The 18,657-nt window shown below is 31.9% G+C and overlaps 1 protein-coding gene across 1 annotated transcript; it reads right to left on the reverse strand.

The window, feature by feature from the left end:
* Positions 1 to 234: 234 nt before the first annotated feature.
* On the reverse strand, positions 235 to 18,076 carry unc79 (UNC-79 domain-containing protein). The gene is made up of 47 exons (XM_085658647.1): positions 17,786 to 18,076; positions 17,586 to 17,705; positions 17,354 to 17,515; positions 17,113 to 17,283; positions 16,927 to 17,016; positions 16,658 to 16,843; positions 16,356 to 16,588; positions 15,983 to 16,197; positions 13,275 to 13,678; positions 11,581 to 11,722; positions 11,293 to 11,469; positions 10,930 to 11,204; positions 10,715 to 10,851; positions 10,408 to 10,629; positions 10,199 to 10,345; positions 9,812 to 9,941; positions 9,550 to 9,722; positions 9,326 to 9,474; positions 9,082 to 9,239; positions 8,832 to 9,013; positions 8,556 to 8,757; positions 8,284 to 8,478; positions 7,792 to 7,905; positions 6,959 to 7,107; positions 6,766 to 6,887; positions 6,426 to 6,657; positions 6,194 to 6,335; positions 5,922 to 6,126; positions 5,111 to 5,390; positions 4,801 to 5,033; positions 4,408 to 4,718; positions 4,242 to 4,331; positions 3,992 to 4,168; positions 3,839 to 3,918; positions 3,454 to 3,701; positions 3,266 to 3,379; positions 3,030 to 3,170; positions 2,806 to 2,960; positions 2,652 to 2,746; positions 2,316 to 2,567; positions 2,020 to 2,247; positions 1,794 to 1,949; positions 1,546 to 1,721; positions 1,207 to 1,471; positions 999 to 1,139; positions 811 to 933; positions 235 to 656 (listed from the first exon to the last, which is right to left on the reverse strand). Exons 1-47 carry the CDS (start codon positions 17,805 to 17,807, stop codon positions 468 to 470), a joined length of 8,310 nt encoding a protein of 2,769 aa, XP_085514773.1. The 5' UTR covers positions 17,808 to 18,076; the 3' UTR covers positions 235 to 467.
* Between the last annotated feature and the right edge of the window lie 581 nt (positions 18,077 to 18,657).

Raw genomic sequence — 18,657 nt, forward strand, 5'->3', positions numbered from 1 at the left:
AAATTAAATTCTCTATCTATTTGGAAATGTTATTTAGATGATACCTTGTATTTAGAAAACAGTATAATTAAATTTATTAACAATTACTAAATATAACTTTGTAATCTATAATACGAAATGTTGTGATTATTTTAAATCATTTTGTAATGTGTTAAAACAATTTCTAATTCTAATTTTTATTTTTAATTATTGATAATGAAAAAATAAGTATCACATAATAACACACATAATTATAATTATGTGATAATAAACATTGATTTTAAAATCACACAAAAAAACCTTACGTACATTTAACAAAATATGAAGTACTTTCATATTCGAAAAAGGTAATAATTAATATACATATAAAACACTTTTATAACAATTTATATATTATTATAATAATTTTCATAATGATAACATTATTATCTTTGGCCGTTATATATTATCATTATTTAATTTTATTTTATTTGTTATATATCAATTTTTTAGATAGAGTAAAATTGTGTTGCTGTTGAAGATTGCATTTCTATTTGACCCATCTTAAACTGTAGTCGGTGTAACCATCGTAAAAGTATCGCGTTTGATTCTCGTCTAATTGAAACAAAATGTTCAGACATTCTAGTTGGTGGAAAATCATGACAGTTTTGTAATCGTACTTGTAAATGCCCTGGTAACTAAAATATATTTAAAATATATGTTTTAATAATTTTTTGTTTATATATATATAAATATAAAAATTATATTTACATATATTATATGTATATTATTTTATGTCATATATTATAAATATTATATAATCATATATTTTTTGTTAGATTATTCTACTACCTGTGTATGATGAGAAAATAAAATGGGACTCCAAAGAGGTAATAGTTTACTTAATACAATGGAACCACATTCTAAAAGAGCTTCCAAAAGACTCAGAAAATGTAGATTTACCATTTCTGCAAGCTAAACATTATAATTGACAATTATATTACCTTAATAATGATTCGACAAATATTAATAACACTTACATTTTTTGAACAAGAGACCAGTTGAAGAATACGTGGTGTAATTTTTCCCCAAAATTCTAAGAGGGTATTCATAGTAACATTCTGACTCTCACTGTTTGATGGATTATTTTTCGATAGCTCTTCCAGATACATTGTCCATAACTATAATATTTTAGTAACTTAGACTACGAATGATTTTAGAAACGTATATTACAATCTTATAACATACCTGACAAAGAATAAATGCATGAAATAAAGATGACATATGAAGCACAGATGCTTTGGATTGTTCAGGAAATGCTGAAAAAATTACTTGTATATGATCTGCTACATGACAAGACATTTCCTGTGGTATTGGTTGTACAAATGAAATTGGAGATCCATGACTGTGAGTGTTACTATTACCAGCGAACATTGCTGAATGCGTAAGAGAGCCTAATAACAACCATGATAATAATCTGATATGTCCAATACAATCCACATACTCACGAGCCCTAAACAAATTTTATTATGGAATAATTGATATTATAAAACTTTGCAATTATAAAAATTAATTAATTAAAATCACCCTTGCTGTATCATAGATGGTGCACTAGAAAGCCATGATAAATATCGTCCTACAGCTCTGTTTTCTCTATTATTTCCTTTGGTAATTTCTATTGCAACATATTGAGCTAAACCGCATTTCAGCATTCCACCTAACGTATCTTCATTTAAACCAACTTGTAATCCTTTATTGTAACTCTAAAATAGACGATAGATTCATTAAATGATCGTAAAAAAATTTTTATACCTATAAAATAAAAATTATATTACCTTGATCTTACTGAGGGTATGAAAATCTGCTAAAAAGTCAAGAACTTCGAATAATTGACTTCTTAACGAATCCGACGCATTAGTGTTATAAATTGAAGAAACATCATTTTGAATCTGTTCCATAGCAACAGTATTAGGTAAAGCACCTCCTACGTCCTGTATAAAAAAGTTTCCACGTATTTACAGAAATATGAAACATTAAATACTATTATGAATATATCGTTACCTGAAGTACAAAGTGAAGTAATAGTAATAAATTAGAATCTGGTATCGTTGTTTTAAATTTTATAACTTGAATTAATTCAAACACTATAGTTCTGCCTAAGAAATGTTTATCTCTATCGCGGGTAAATCCTCTATGACAAAGATAGCACAAATCTATCAAATAACTGTACTTCAATGTAGAATTCTGTATAGCATAGCTTAATACTTTTGAAAATGGATCCAACAATCCCTAAAATTAAATAAGACATAAAAAAATTTTCTTCAGACTCAAATATAGGCTGCTTGATACAATCTTACTTTTGATTGTTGTATGCCTGGAACTTTTAATACAGAAATCATAATTCGTAATAATGGTAAAGAGTCCTCAATAGATGAGAGCATTAATACAAGCCTACGAAATAATCCATCGAATTGTGCTAATAATCCACTCCATGTTGCTGCCCCAGGACCTAAACCTGCTTCCAATGGTAAGCAATCCAAATAACAAGCTATGTTGTGAAGTATTACTGGTAAACGTTCCACTGGTAGAGACTTTTTTGCATTTAGAGTCTAGAATTTTTATTTATAATTAGATAGCAAGTTATTTTTTTATTAAAAACAAATTTTTTAAAAATATAAATATATTTTTATTACCTCTAACAATAACTGTAAAGGTGCTATTGGATTCAATTCATTAAAATCGACTAAAGCTTGTGCAACACTTTTGAAGAACTGCATACGTGTAGATTCTGTAAATGGATATAATATTTGTGATATTATATAAAGATTATAGATTTATATGTTGTACCATTAAGATGTGTTTGGAACATTTGCATGAATATTCCATTAGGCGCTAGTTGATGAAGTACACATCTTAGAAATTGATGAGCCACACTAATCGCACCACCAGGTAGATGCATGTTAGTTTCGCTTTGCCACGGATACATTGCATGTAATGCCACCCTAAAAGTTTTTCATTTATCTTTGCTTATATCTCATAAATATTTAATTGTGTAAATAATATATACTCACTTTGTTACTACGCTAAGAATTTCTGGTAGAAGAGGTGCTGCTAAAGATGGTTCACGATGTATGAATGTTCCTAAAATAATGATACAAAGACCAAGTTCTTCATCAGAGTATTCTTCTTTTATAGTTCCACAATCAGAGCATCTGTATATTTTAAATGGAGGATAGAAACAATCAGAATGAAATATTATAATTTACAAACTACAGATCGACTTTATTATGTATCTTAATAAATATACCTATCATATACACAGTCATCACCAATGCGAAATAAACTTTGTTTTAAATTAAAATTTGCATGATATGCTTGTTGAGATACATAATCTAAATTTGATTGTATTTGTGGTCCAGACCTATAGCAAATATAAATAATTAATTTTTTTTTTGCAATATTTTAAAAAGTATTATATAAATATTTAATAGTTACCATGAATTCATATGTCTTGTAAACGCTACATCTGGAGCTGTCGTTCCTACTTTCCGACCCTTATCTCTTTGTATGCGTATTTGATCTTTTGATTTAGTTTTTTTTTCGTGTTCGAATATTCGTGAATTAAAATCTGTTCCCTCGACTGCTGGAGGAGGTGATTCTAAAGCTACTTGCTTGATTAATTTTCTTGGACTTGCTGATCTACTCGAATGTATTTCATTTGATGTTGGCATAAGTGAGGTAGACTAAAAAACAAAAAAATAATTTATTGTTACAATAATATTGTAATAAAGACCTATTTAATAATACTTATTACTTGATAATTATCATTAAACCAATCATTATTATTATTGTTTGTTATACCATTGTGTTTTAGACATACCATGTTTTCTGATGTAATGCTGTCTTGCTTTAAGGAAGAAATTGCTTCGTCCTTGACATCGTTATTTTTTCTATTAGTATCTACATAAAAATAATATAAGCAGACAGCATGTAAAATTAGTACTATATAGGTTTATTAAGATATCTAAAATACCATCGATATCAGGTACACCAAGTGCTTGTCGAACACGTTCGGCAATGCGGGATATGTCTCTCTGTGGACCAACAGGTAAAAGTCTTTCAGGCATGGGAAATTCAAGTTGAGAAATACTTCGTGGACTGGTAACATCACTAGACATACAAGTTTCACTGTCTTGTTCAAATGATGAACCTTACCAAAATTGTATAATATTATTAAAAATAATAAATATTTTTATTTTATTTATTATAGTAAATAGACTTACTGACTGTCAAGACATCCATTTTAGAAAGGGGTGATTCCGGAGATCCATATGCATCCTCGCATCGCAATACACGCTGGGGAGCTCTTGAAGCTGAAGTAAGAAATCAAAGTTATCTTTCATGTTTTTCTTGATATTTTTTTCATAAAGGATATTAAAATTTAATAACCTGTTAATCGAGTTGTTGTACCAATTGGTAATAATCGCTCAATCGTCGGTGTTGTCATCGGAAATTGTGGGCTTCCCAACCAACTAGCATGTTGTCCATTCTCTGTACTTGTAATTTGAGAGGATATAGAACTCATCGCAGGTGAGCTAGATTGATCACTGCTAGTAACTGTAATAGCTTGACATGGAGAAACTGGCGATACTATAGTTGTTGGCTGTTCCACGTGTTTTTGTCGACCTAATTGTTTGGAGTTTGGTGAATCTGTCATTTTTGGTACAGAAGAAAGTGCTTTTTCTGTTGGCGGTTCGTATCTGAGATAATAAAAATCAATTATTCATATTCAACATCGTAAAATCTGAAATTTATGATTAATTAAATGATCATTTTGTATACCTTTGAATATGAGATATACTTGTAGCTACAGCAAAAGCACTAGACAATCCAAATGGCCTCGCAGATGTATTATCTCCGTTAAAGTGTAATTGACCTTTATCTTCTGTTATCGCTACTTTTGACATTGATGGTTGTTTAGAGGACTCATGTTGTCCACCTAGAAAAGTACTTGTTACCATCATTTTGACACCTTCGTGAACGCTCCATTTTTTCTGAGTTCCAAATTTATTAGCCTGTTGTAACGATAATATTTAGTCCGTAATCCTCCGAAAATACCATTGTATACAATAAGTCTCACTAATTAACTTACTTGAGGCGTATCATCCTCGTTTCCTAAAAACCAAGTTGGTCTTGCTGCTGGCATTCCGGATTTCAATCGATTCGAATGATTAACTTCGATTTTTCCGATTATATCACCGGTTGTAGATGTTCTGGCACCATGTATAGAGGCACTTCGAGTGACAACGGCTGTACTTTCCTCCAGTTCACCAAGAGATCCTCCGCTACTACCATGCAAGGTGCTGTCAGATTTTGGACTCTCTGGTATTGCAGCCAGCTCGGACTCCGTATCATCCGCATTGATCGAACAGCTTTGTACAGGCATTCACAATAGCGAAAATTGTAACAAGCAGCTACTGACATAAGCACAGGCAGGTGTAACAGCAGGTGTGAATTCATTATTCTTCGGGATAACGTTGTTTAAAAAATGGCCGAAACGAAAATTTTTGAAAATTTAATTTTGGAGACGAATGTAATAAAATTGTAGTTATAATAAATCTATTTAGAAGGCAACGATAAAGATAAGTTCATAAGAGAATCACATTGATCGTTGTTGTTCACAGGCATGTATTTGCCTTGGTCTGCTTGGATTTGTTCTAATTGTTAAATATAATCGAAAGACGTAGTTATATAAATTATCATATAGCATAATTATTTCAAGAATTAGTAAAGTTTTCTAAAAGTTTTCTAAAAGTGCATGTACAGAATAATGCATGAAAGTGCAAAATTCATACATAACAGCTATGTGTGACATTCCAAAAAAGAGAAAAAAATGCTTTCTATTTTTTGTTAAAAGTATTGTATCACCTAAAATGCTCAATATAATGTTTTATTAAATAGACCTTGAATGTTTGTTCGTATAGCGACAAGGTGGGCCACTCTCTTCCCAATGAGTTTCCATTGCGAGAGATTGACTGTGAATTGCACCTGGACTACGTTGATGTACCGATATCAATGGTGTACGCATCGGTGGACTTTCACTATCAAATTCACCCATTGCACTAGCCGTCAAATCATGATCTACTCCAAGAGATGGTTGCGAAACATCTACAATAATTTTGATCACATTAATCTCTATTCAATTGTAAATATAAATTTGTATTTATATTTTTACCACGTGATCTAGAAGGGGGCCCACCCATTACCACTGTAGCTGGTATTCTCTTACATTGATGATGCTGTGCATCGAGTGTATTCAACACTATTTTTATCAAAGCTTGTAATTGATTACACCACGGTTGTTGACTGTATTGACACTAAAAAATACCAAATAGTATTGTGCTTTTATTTGTAATTTTATTTAATTTATTAAATTATTCATTAGATCAGAGTATTTCAATTTTTACCTTATATAATATTACAAGAAGAGACATCAACCAAGATCGTCTAATATGTGGTTCTAAATACCAAAGACTATATGTAGGTTGTTGATGATCCGTCGGAGGAACACCTTGTGGTGGACAAGGACAATGTTGTAATATAGCCAAAACTGGTGGTGTCATTACCCAACCCATTACATGATTCTGGTCTAATAATTGTGGTAAATTAGCCACGAAGACATTGAATACTGGAGAAAGTCTATTTATAAATGAGAAATTATTTTTTTTTATATATATACTTTTTTATATAAATAATTTTTTATATAAATAAGATATTTTATCGAAATAAGAAATATAAAGATGTTACCTTAATCGTTGTGGAGAAATGTGAAATGTTCGTTCTGTTTGATTATATCCCAACAAAAGATACAAATGTCGTAAAACTATTCCCTGCGTCTTCGATAATGGTTTTTCATCTGTCGGGTATGCCTATTCAAATTGTTTACGAATTAAATTTTATAATATATAAATTCATTTAAATTGTATCAATATTAACTTACTTGATCTTGCCTAGAAAGAAACTGCATTAAAAGAAAAACTAATAGGTGAATGGTTTCTTTATCAGCTTCTTCAAAATCAACAATTTTATGCGTATAACTTGGTAAAGTACCACCTTCGTCGACCATATTCAATGAATGTACATGGCCATCTGCAAATATTAAATTACATTAAATCTCTTTTTATTAACAATACTAAAACAAAAGTAAATAATCAGATTATTTGAAAGAAAATCGCTTTATTATTTCGCATGCTAGTATATGTTACCGAGTGAATGATAGGTATTACACTTTTTGATATCATTTTTTACTTATTAAAATCAATTTTAGACAAATTTAGACTATTTTATACGATCTATTGAACGCTATATAATTTCTATATCTTATGTTAAATTATCTAGGAAGCACAGTGAACGAACATGCGCATGTTAAAAAACTATAAGCCACTGCAATCATTCACTAAATAGGTAAATGAAAAAAGGGAATCGTGCCAAGTGCGTATGGATGCATTATTCTTAAAATACTTATGATTAATTTTTTTTCAGATAAAAATATTTTACATAGAGTACGATGTAAGTTAAAATTTAAATGAAAGAGATAAAAGAAAAATGTTAATTATCTAAAGGGGTTATTAAAATGAGTTTAATCAGAAAAACAAGAATTTGCTTATCTTATACTCCGATTTTAATGGAACATTATTAGACTTACCAGACGATCCGCATATAAAAATTATGTTTTAAAGTCCTGATATACGTTGATCGCGTACATAAAGGGGGAACATTTATGCATACATATATTGTTCATATCTAAAAGCGATGCGATTGCAACTACACTACCTGAAATACTGTTATTAGGTGGGGTGGGCCCCAGCAACTGACCCAGTCCGAATCTGGAGCTCTTGCGCTTCAAAATAGGTGCGGAATATTGTCGACTATAGACCTTTTCCTTTTCTGCAAGCGGGAAACAGGGAATAATGATGCTAATACATTGGAATTCATGATGATGCAACGTGCATCATGATTATTTTAATTAGCTAATCTCATGGATACTAAGTCTAAAAGGTTTGAATACGTAGAAATGATATTGACTGTCCACTAAAAAATTATTCATTCTTTATATGGTTTTCACTTTACAATTGTTTACTCCTCCGTTAACTATAATATAATCTAATAATCGTAGTAATCGCAGTAATTGTTCTATCATATAAATAAAATAATTGATTTAAAGTATAATAGGAAAAGATCATTTAAAATGATTTGTTCACTAAACTTGACCTTAACAGATATTGTATTGTAGTCAAACATCATCTTCAGTCAAGTTATAAATACCTTGTTTAGTATCCTGTCTGGGGATCATCGATGCAGGTGCTGACATAGTTCGTTTATATGGCCACTTTGTTCCAAAATTCGCGCTCAGAGTTTTTACGGAACTCGTTCCACTTCCATCGGATTGAGAAAGCGCTTCGTGAGCTCTGTGTAATTTCTTTATGAAGACCTCGCTATTTAAATCGGTATTTCTGAGATCTACACGAAGAATATATCGATCATTATATCACTACTCTGTTTTGAAAAAAGTTCCTCGAATAAAATAAAGTACAGACCACGTAGATAAACTATGTCTCCAGATTTCTCTAAATTGATTTGAGCTTCAAGAAATACTGCGTCAAAACGATTGAGAAAAAATTCCCAAGTTAAAATACGGCGATCACTTAAGCAATTGTGAAGTTGATATAGCGATTGTAACACCATTGGTCGATCTTCGATTACTAAGTCGAATTGAGTTTCCAAACAAAGAATTAAAGACTGAAAGCATGGGATATTCATCTTGTATAATACATTTGCAAAAGTATCAATAAAAATTAAAAGATATCACTTACACGTACGGCAGTATCATGGATTGTACCAAGATAAAGAGTAGCTCTTTGTGCAACATAGACATTGCTATCGTCCATACTGGTGATTAAATAACAAAAAGCAATTGCTAATGCAGCTTGTAGACTTAAAACGTTTCGTAATGGCGTCGAATCCATAAATCTAGCGATCAGTGTTATTCTTTCCACTAAATACAAGTGATATTATTATTCAATTTGATATAATAAAAATATGAAGTAGTTCTTTCCTATTTACCTGCTAAAAATCTAATACGCCAATCGGAATTGTGAAATTCTTCTTTGATCAAGCGACAAAATGTATCGGTTCCACATGGTAGTGTCACACAATGCAACAACAAAGGTACAGTTACTTCAGCTATGTGAGAATATTCAGCATTCAAGAGTTCCCACAAACTAAATATTTATATTTAAATATTTATTAATCTTTCTTAAAAACCTTTTTACAGATCGACGCGTTAATTAAAATCACAAAAACTTACTTTCTTATCAATAAATTTTCTTGACACCAAATGAAAAAGCCTTGATGATCCTTAACCGCCGTATTAAATGCATCCCCATACAAACACATAACATTTAAACATTGCAACATGTAATACAAAATGTCGGCTTTGTCGATAGTCTGAATCTCCTAGAATCATTAATGATAATAATAATTACTGACTCGTAATGTTTGTGAAGTATATATTTATAATTTGATTAGAACCTTAAGAAGTTTGTGTATATATTGCAATTGTTCGGGTAATTCATCGATGGAAAATCGAAATTTTCCAACAGAGGTTTGCCAAAAATCGTCGAGCTCATTTTCCGGACTACAGTTCAAAGGTTGATCGTTTTCTCCTATGAGATGTGGTTTCGCTACGCTAACCGTTGCCGTAGCTAAAATTATTTTTATCAAAGAATCCTATGTGTTAAATAGTTGGTTTAAATAAGGAAAAAATCTCAACAACAAAAAAAATTAAACTTACCAACATCAGTATCCGAAAGGGTAACAGCTCGTGCTACGGCAGACATGACCTTTTCAGCTGGCATGATAGCCGCAAGATCCAACTGCTCCGAAACTGTTTCTACTGTGGCTGTCATGATCTGTTCGAAGAACTGATATAAACGATCAAAATACCCGTTATTGCACGACATAGATTAGCCTACCGTGTTTTATGGTCATACAAGCCATTTCGTAGTAGAAGTTGAAGAAGAGAAAGAGAGAGAAAGAACATAGAGTTTAGACGAGCAGCATGCTACATTGTTAGCACACATAGGTGTTGTACACAATGATTCAGTGTATTCAGTAGAGCGTACATCTCTTTTTTGTTTGTTTCTTGGCGTATAATTATAACATATAGAAAAGAACGTACGTGAGGCATATGAACGAGGACACCGCCAACGGAGTGTAATTCTGGAACTGGCATATTAATGACAACATCTGGCTTCGAATCGCTTTTCCTAGTAGATTCGGGTGAACCCTTACGGCCGTGATCTTCTACTGTTTCATCGACTACCGTCTAAAAGCATAATTTCTCTCAGATAGCAAGCTCTTCAATCGTTTCAATAATAATCAACGTACGTCTGGTGGATAAGCCGGATTTTCTGGAGCCATGTAAGTGACCAATTGTAAACACAGTTGGTGCCATATTACCCTTGATTCGCAATAACTGCATTCGTTTTTAGAATTACAGATATGACAATTGTTCCAGTTCGATGCTACTATTGATTTCATAAGATGACACGCGCTTTTACAGACCGAGGAGTTGATACCAGTGTGTTTATCAACGTCTTGTAGTTCCATCTTTTAACAGAACAAAAAAAAAATCTGATTAATCAATCGATACTTTTAGACGTTCTCTCGTTTTATGTATTTCGTTTTAGATTACCTGCTTTAATAGAATATCGAGCATAAGAATGCAACAAGATAAGTTTAATTCTGCGTTGGTATTAAATTCCATATGTCTTGGGGTAGGAATAGCATCATCAGAAAGGGGCGTTGATTTGCCTGATTCATTTTCTACGACTGAACTTACAAAAAGAAGTATTTCAATTCCATGAACAAGAGTTAGATTCAAACTTTCTAATTATATTTACTACTTACATATCGTATTATCACCTTCAGTAGTTTTCATAGCTTTATTAGGTTTTTCTTCGGATTCTATCGTGTTCATTTTACCCATTACCGCGACTCCATCACTGAACATCGAGAACAATTGACACAGCGGAATCATAATTTCTAACATCGTCAAAGTCTGAAGCCAATTAAGTGCTTGTTCTTGCACTTTTGGGCTGGTATTGATAAATCTTTTCGCTACGAAATTATACATCTTTTTTGCATCAAAACCTAATGGACTCATGTCCGGATCCAAAATTTTACTGCAATTCAAACGTAATAGGAAGATGTTAAAATTCATAATAGCTATGTATCGATGAAGACAAATGTAATTATAGATAATATATATACCAAAGAATCATCTTTAATTCGTGAAGTTCATGTTCCGGTACGTCGTTAACCATAGCTTCCATCCAATGTGGCATTACGTAATCCCATACGTCGGTCGTGATTACCTCGTAAGGAACTAAGCAAAAAAGCCGATTTAAACCGTCTTTCAAATGTGACGTTCTCGAGGCCAAAGTCTCCCTAGTTAAATAATGAATAATTTATCTCAGTTAAGTTTCATTATATTAAAATATCGATTATGATTTCGTATACTTACAGGCACTTTAGAAAAATGTTTGAAATGGTTCTTACCAATGACCTCCGACTCTAACGTAATCAGCTGGATGTGGTAAAAGGCAGGAAATGAAGACATCGTAATGGGTTTTCATAACTTTAGATAGCCAACCACAGACATACTCGGTCTTTAGTTTTTCAAGCGCACTTTCAGCTTGGCCTATGAATCAATAAAAAATGTTATTATAAATTGTAAAATACAATTTTATTAAATAGGAACATACAATCAGGATATATGTACACACTGGAAAGCACATTGTGTATGTTCAGTAAATGTTACATTCGTTATTGTTATACAAATGACAAAGATACGTAAAGCTAGCAACCACAAATGAACAATGAGAATAAATAGTTAGGTATTATTAATTATTCGATTAATAATATGTAAGAATAATTTGATATTCTTTTTTTTTTAATATTGTAATATAGCGAACACTTTGATCTTGTTTGATTATATAAATGAGATCAGCTATGAATCGATCGATCAATGAAAAGTTTGAATATTGGTATTTACACGTGAATAAGATTCACTACTTTTCTATACGTTTAGTTTCCATGCATAGAATTCAGTGAGTCGAAGAAAGCTTGTACACACGAAAACATATTAAGCGGTATTATTAATATTACTACCTCCTTTTCAAATTCTATACATCGAAAACAAAGTATTAATAGCCGCGACGCAGACGCACTCGCTTTTTTAATATTTATCATATCTATCTAACAAAAACATTTTTTTTGTATTCGTGTAATACAACAACAGTATGATAATTTATATGCGAACAAATATGTACGACAAATCTGTATTTTTTTAAATACATCAATACTCATCTCTATGTGTGTATATACATACATGCATATGCAAAGGCAATATCTTATTCAACGCCAACATGATGCGATATATAGGCGCCGATCTCGAAAAAGTTTTGATTTATTTTCATCTATTGATTAATATTTGAATATTAACGTTTTTTTATTAATACTTTAGATATCCAATAAATTTTACTTGTTGATATTATAATAAATATTTTTTGATCAATTGTTTCTTCATAGGATACAGTATCGAGTTATGTCATAAAATAAATAAATAAAAGCAGAAGAGAGAGAGAGAGAGAGAGAGAGAGAGAGAGAGAGAGAGAGAAAGAGAGAGAAATATTTAAAAAGATATAGGTTTAAAAACAAGAAAGAAATAAAAATATTCTGCATAGATAAATGAGCATCGATAAGTTAATTATACGGTTTGGTATATTTATTTTCGGCATCCGACGCCTACTTATATAACAACGAGTCATAACAGCGTGCCACAAACAATCGAGGAAACATCGAATATAAATCGAATATTTCGACCGTACTTGAACGGGATACATAGATACATGGTACGTATATATATACGTAAGAGATTCGTGTAGTAAAAGCCAAAGTCCACAAGGATCCATTGATTAAGTGCGTTCAATGAAATACCATCGAAGAGAATACGTACGACAATTAATTTCATAAATAAATAGCATAAGCACGGATAAAGAACGCTGATCAAAGATTGTCATCAGTAAAATCCGTGAATACGATGATAAATAGCGACGTATAAGAGTTATGTATTAATGTTAATGTTTGAGAGCGATTTCGGTGCGTCGAATGTGCCTACGATCGCGGCCATTTTCTACCTACGTTCATCTACGTTCTACTTCAAATAGTGTATATGCGAAGTGTTAAATTACCAACAGAAAAGATAAGGTGCATAAGGCTTTTTTTAGTACCATCGAAAGAGTAGGCAGTGACATGAAACCAATGAAATAGCATTGACAATAAACGCCCGAGTATTTCGATCGGAGTATCCTGGTTCGGGGTACAAAGTCCCACGAGTAGCCAAACGCCATATCTTCCTAAAAGTTGTCTCTCCTCGAGTGTTGTAGGATCGCATTGACCCGATCCACCAGCTCCAGAGAAGTTACTACTTCCAAGACCGCCACCGCTACCACCTCCAGAACCACCTCCGCTAATGCCGCTACTGCCACCACCACCGCCACTGCTTCCTGGGAATCCTGTGCTGCCCTTATTAGTACTTATTTCTGAGATGTCGCGGTTACTATCCATACTTAGCGGTTCAGCTTCCTTGAGCAGGCTGCAAATAAAAAAGAGAAATTCTGTCAAAGATCTATCGATCGCAATCCTCCGTCACGTCCGGTTGTCGTCGATTACTTTCTCGCGCAATTTTCTTTTTTTCTTTCTTTTTTATTCAATCTTTCCTGCCATCAAATCGATCGACATTCTCTGTGTACTTACCTACGTCCTTCAAAATTTTTACTTTCTTTGATTCTTTTTCAATTATTTTTATTTCATACATATTATACATTCTCAATAACAATATCAGTAATGATTTTTTCTTAACTCTGAATGACGTTAGGTGAAATATGATCGAACATCGAAGAAACTTTGCTTCCACGTTCAATATTGAAGCGAGTCCTTTCATAACTCGAATATCGATCATTGTTGATAATAAAAAGCATTTTATTTTCTATAGATATTCACTTGGAATATACTCTCGTAGCTATGAAAGGACATATCGCGAAATCTTCAGTAAGATAATGTCGATCATTCACGTCGAAGCATATTTCAACAGAAATGTTAATATCGATTGATAAATATTAATGAAAAATATATATTGACTTATGTCGACCACAACTTAAACTGACAGCCGTGCCTTTGGATCACGATAAATTAATTAATAGATGTGGAAAGGTAAATAAAATGATTCTAAACAGAGGAGTATAGTGGATTTCTGCGATTTGTAAAGAGAAATGGACACTTTTCATTCAGTAATGTCATCTTTGAAATTCCAGCTACGAGAATTAACATTCATATTATGTTAGTATATTTAATAAATAAAAATAAAAGGATCAATAAAAATTTGGTGATCGATCATGAAGTGGCGATCGTGCGTAGATAAATCTAACGAGACTTAGAGAAATATCACAAGCTATCATGCAGCATACCAGTGTACTTTAATGATTATTTGATTCATATGTTTCCTTTTCCTTTTGACAGTAGTACTATCTTTATTTTATTGTTTATATTGCCGAAGAATACCAGGTACTGTTGTGCGATATCCAGGATGTTTTACAAGACGGCATCTTCGGTAAGGCATAGCGCAACTTCTAAGGTGCAGTTTCCTATGTTCTACTGTGGGCGAACGCTTTTAAATTACCTATCTTGTGGAGAAACGTGTAACAAAAAAAAGAAGGAGAAGAGAGAGAGAGAGAAATAAAGAGAGAAGGTGTCGTGTTTAAAAGCTGCTGGATGGAACTATGCTCGTCATAATATATATCTTAAATCAAATTCTATGTGTGCTATTCTAATCTCCTTTTGTCAGATTATAATGAAGACAATTTTCTGCACGGGCATCGCTTCATCCGCATCGTACATATCCAAGGCAAACATACAGAGCTTTCTTTGATCACATTTGATGGATTTTGATATTACAAATTTCGATGGAACTTTCTAATAATCATTGATTTTGTTATCGTAATAGTCCATTAAAGATAATAATTCAGTATCATGTCTTACCAAGCAGGTTGGACCAGCACGAACAAACACGTAAAGCAACAATGAACCTGCGGTTGTTCATTAGTATGCATCGAGAATTTCAATCATAGAACTCGTTAACGTATAATGACCTTGTGCCTTAACGATTTTCATATTTGTCCTCAACGATGCGATTGGATAATTCGAAAGTATGCTTATGTCTTTTCATTACCATGATTTCTTATGGCTCATTTGTAAATCACTTATTAAAATTCAGTTACCATTAAAATTAACAATTTTTCAAATGCATCTTACAAGATAAGAAGTAATCTTTATTCTTTTTATGTGTTCATATCTGCATACGCGTGCACCATAAATATTAATATGTAGGTATCAATCAATCGCGATATTAAAACACTTTGGGACAATAAGTATGATACAAAATATCACATAATGAAGTGACATCCTTCATTTAATAATTTCTTTTTCTTGTTTTTTTTTAGAATGAATCATCAATAGAATAATATTGATTATTCATCCCATTAGAATATTATTGTGATTTATGTAAGTAAATAATAAGTATATAAATACATATAATGTGCTTCATCAATGGGATTCGATTGAAACGATATTTAAAAAATAATTAAAAAAAAATGAAAAAAGAAGAAAAAATAGAACAAAATAAAGATATGATTAATGTTATGCGATCGCTTTTTTTGTTTTAGCAGAATTCGTGATTGCCATTTGCGACTTTAATCACGATGGTCCTTATCGCGTTATGACGTTCGTGCAAAACGATCATTTCTTTTTTCAATAACATTTTATTTTTCTTGTATTCGTCATTTCTAAACGATAAGCGATACATAATTGTTTAAGATATTTCATAATTCGTGCATTTGCTCACCTGACGATAGCTTGAACCAAATAAGTTCGGGTTTGAGCGTCGAGTTGTGAGATATGTGGCAGAGCCATGTGATAAATGTGATCACCACCACGACGATTATTGTGCCGAATATTGTGACATTGCTGACAATAACGAATTGGATGATTTCCATTATAACTTGCACATTCCGTTGAAAAGCAAACGCTGATTGCCGACTTGTCCGATGCTCTACAATTCTTAAACATTCAAAAATTTCTTTTCAAATATCGTTTATCTTAATATATGTAAATATATATATATATATATATATATATATATATATATATATATAAATGTGTGTGTATGTGTGTGTATATATATAAATTATAGAGAAGGAAAATATATATATATATACCTTGTTTTCACAAACCATTGACACCTGTTGCATCGGATGTAAGATATCGTAAAACATTTGATTTGGATGTTCACGATGAATCTCGTTAGCACATTCGATACAAAGATAAAGTGGTGGTGGTGATTCGGTAGCGAAAGTAATCGAAATTCTATGGTCATAACAAACCTTTCCTGCTTCGGCATTGCCTGCGTTTGGACAAGAATCTCTCTGACATACAAAAGGAGAAAGATCATCTGTAACGATATGTAACAATTAATTACAACATACAATCGATGTCATAGGAAAATCTTAATAAAACTTACTTGCGAATTTAACTAAAACCGCTCGACGATCAAATAAATTTGGATTGAACGAAGGCCAATAGTAAAATAATAATTTCGCAGCGGATGCTCTTGCTGGTGCGGTGCCATAAGCGATCACGCACAATATATCCTTAACTACTCCTGGCTTCAACGTCATTAAACATTCCAGTAATTGACAGTGATGTGCTGGAACATACGACAAATTTATTATATTTTCTTTTTTAATTGCATCATTCACGACTTGAACAATTATGATAATAAAAAAGCACCTGGATTATTAGAGTATTGAAAAATCATCATTATCACTGCCGCAATGGATTGACTGGAAGAATTTTCATTACCATCTTCGGTTTTTCTTGCTAAAATATGTAAAGAAAAATAAAAAAAAAGAAATAAAATAGAAAAAGAAACCGTTTTTAATATATTTCACAATATCATCGATTGAAAATACTTACTTATTGTAAATGGTAGAATATAAAAACATAAATAATTAACGATATCTTGATGAAGTTCCATCGGTAAAACAGAGATAGAACTTGCCGCTAAATATGGCATATTATCGATCAAATCATGTTCAAGAAATGGTAAAAGGCAAGCTAGACATTGTAATAAAGCTTGTCCAAAGGCTAAATAATAAGAATGAAAATATTGGTATACAATGATTGTATTTCTCATAATATAAGAAAATTAACGTACCTTGTAAACCTATATGGATCAAAGGAATAACATCCATCAGCTGAGTCAAAGCATTATACAATTGTTTGTAATCCAAATTAGGATAAAGAGCCATGCGTTCGGAGTCAAATTTTTGCGACTTGATCATTTCCAATGGTGCTTCTCTGGCTTCTTTCAATACAGCTAGAAATAATCGAAATATAAAAATCAATAAGTTTTCAATGATCGTAAAATTAAATAGTTGATTACGTACATAACAAAGTTTGCGACAAGTGCTTTACGGTATTGGCCATGTCAGTACCAGATGGAAGCGGTTGACTACCGTGAAGAAGCCTTTGATAATATTCATTTAAATTGGTTAATTTTAAAGTATCTATAAAGAAATATATATTTTTCAGTATAATCATTCGAAAAAAATAACTTGAAGACATTTATAAATGAATGAATACACACACGCTGCAAACTTTGTTCCCATTGTGTATTTTTTTCTTTCACATAAATTTATCAATAAATTTCACAATCGTTCGAGTTATAATTTTTTTTCGTTACTCTTGTCAAAAACACAAATTTCATCGGTAAGCAAACGATGAAACGATTACATCACTACACCAAAAGATCGATAATTCTTTTAGAAGAACAAAACATTCGAGAAAGTTCTTTTTAATCGCAATAATTTCATTTCCGTCATATTCACACATTTCATATAAAAGATTTCTTCACAGCATCATCAGAAGAGGTCCATCGCAACGCACGCCTCAACAGCGAATGAGCGCGCATGCAGTATCGACCTATTTTTGGGGAAGAAGGGAGGGTTTCACGATACTGCGCTTTCGCATCTTTCTCCTCATCCCTTATGCTCTATCAGAAGCTGTGAGTGAAAGAACGATGTACCGCGTATAACTCAAAATAAAATAAGGATAAGGTTATTTAGTTTTATAATAAAAAAAATAAATTTAACTTAAAATTCTGAACAAATAAATATTTATATTCATTTTTAGCATGTTTAGATAACAGGAATGATGATAACATCAGCAATTATACGAACATATATTATATATACATATATACAATACGTAGATATATAATTAATGTTAGATTTACTCGCAAACGATAAGTTTAGCGCGAATCGAACCTAAAGCACCTCTAACCATGTCACGAATAGTCGATTCTAGGTCGGTCTATGACGTATTATATCGATCGATATAATTTAAATACGATATAAGTACGTACGTCAAAGAGCGATGAAGTCATTCTCAAGAATAAAAGCACTTCGTCAGACACGGAAGCACCTTCGATCGTTTCGCATCTGATAGATATAAACCAGA

The sequence above is a fragment of the Vespa mandarinia genome, chromosome 8 (assembly GCF_050613455.1).
Source record: "Vespa mandarinia isolate Hongniang chromosome 8, ASM5061345v1, whole genome shotgun sequence".
Taxonomy (NCBI): domain Eukaryota; kingdom Metazoa; phylum Arthropoda; class Insecta; order Hymenoptera; family Vespidae; genus Vespa; species Vespa mandarinia.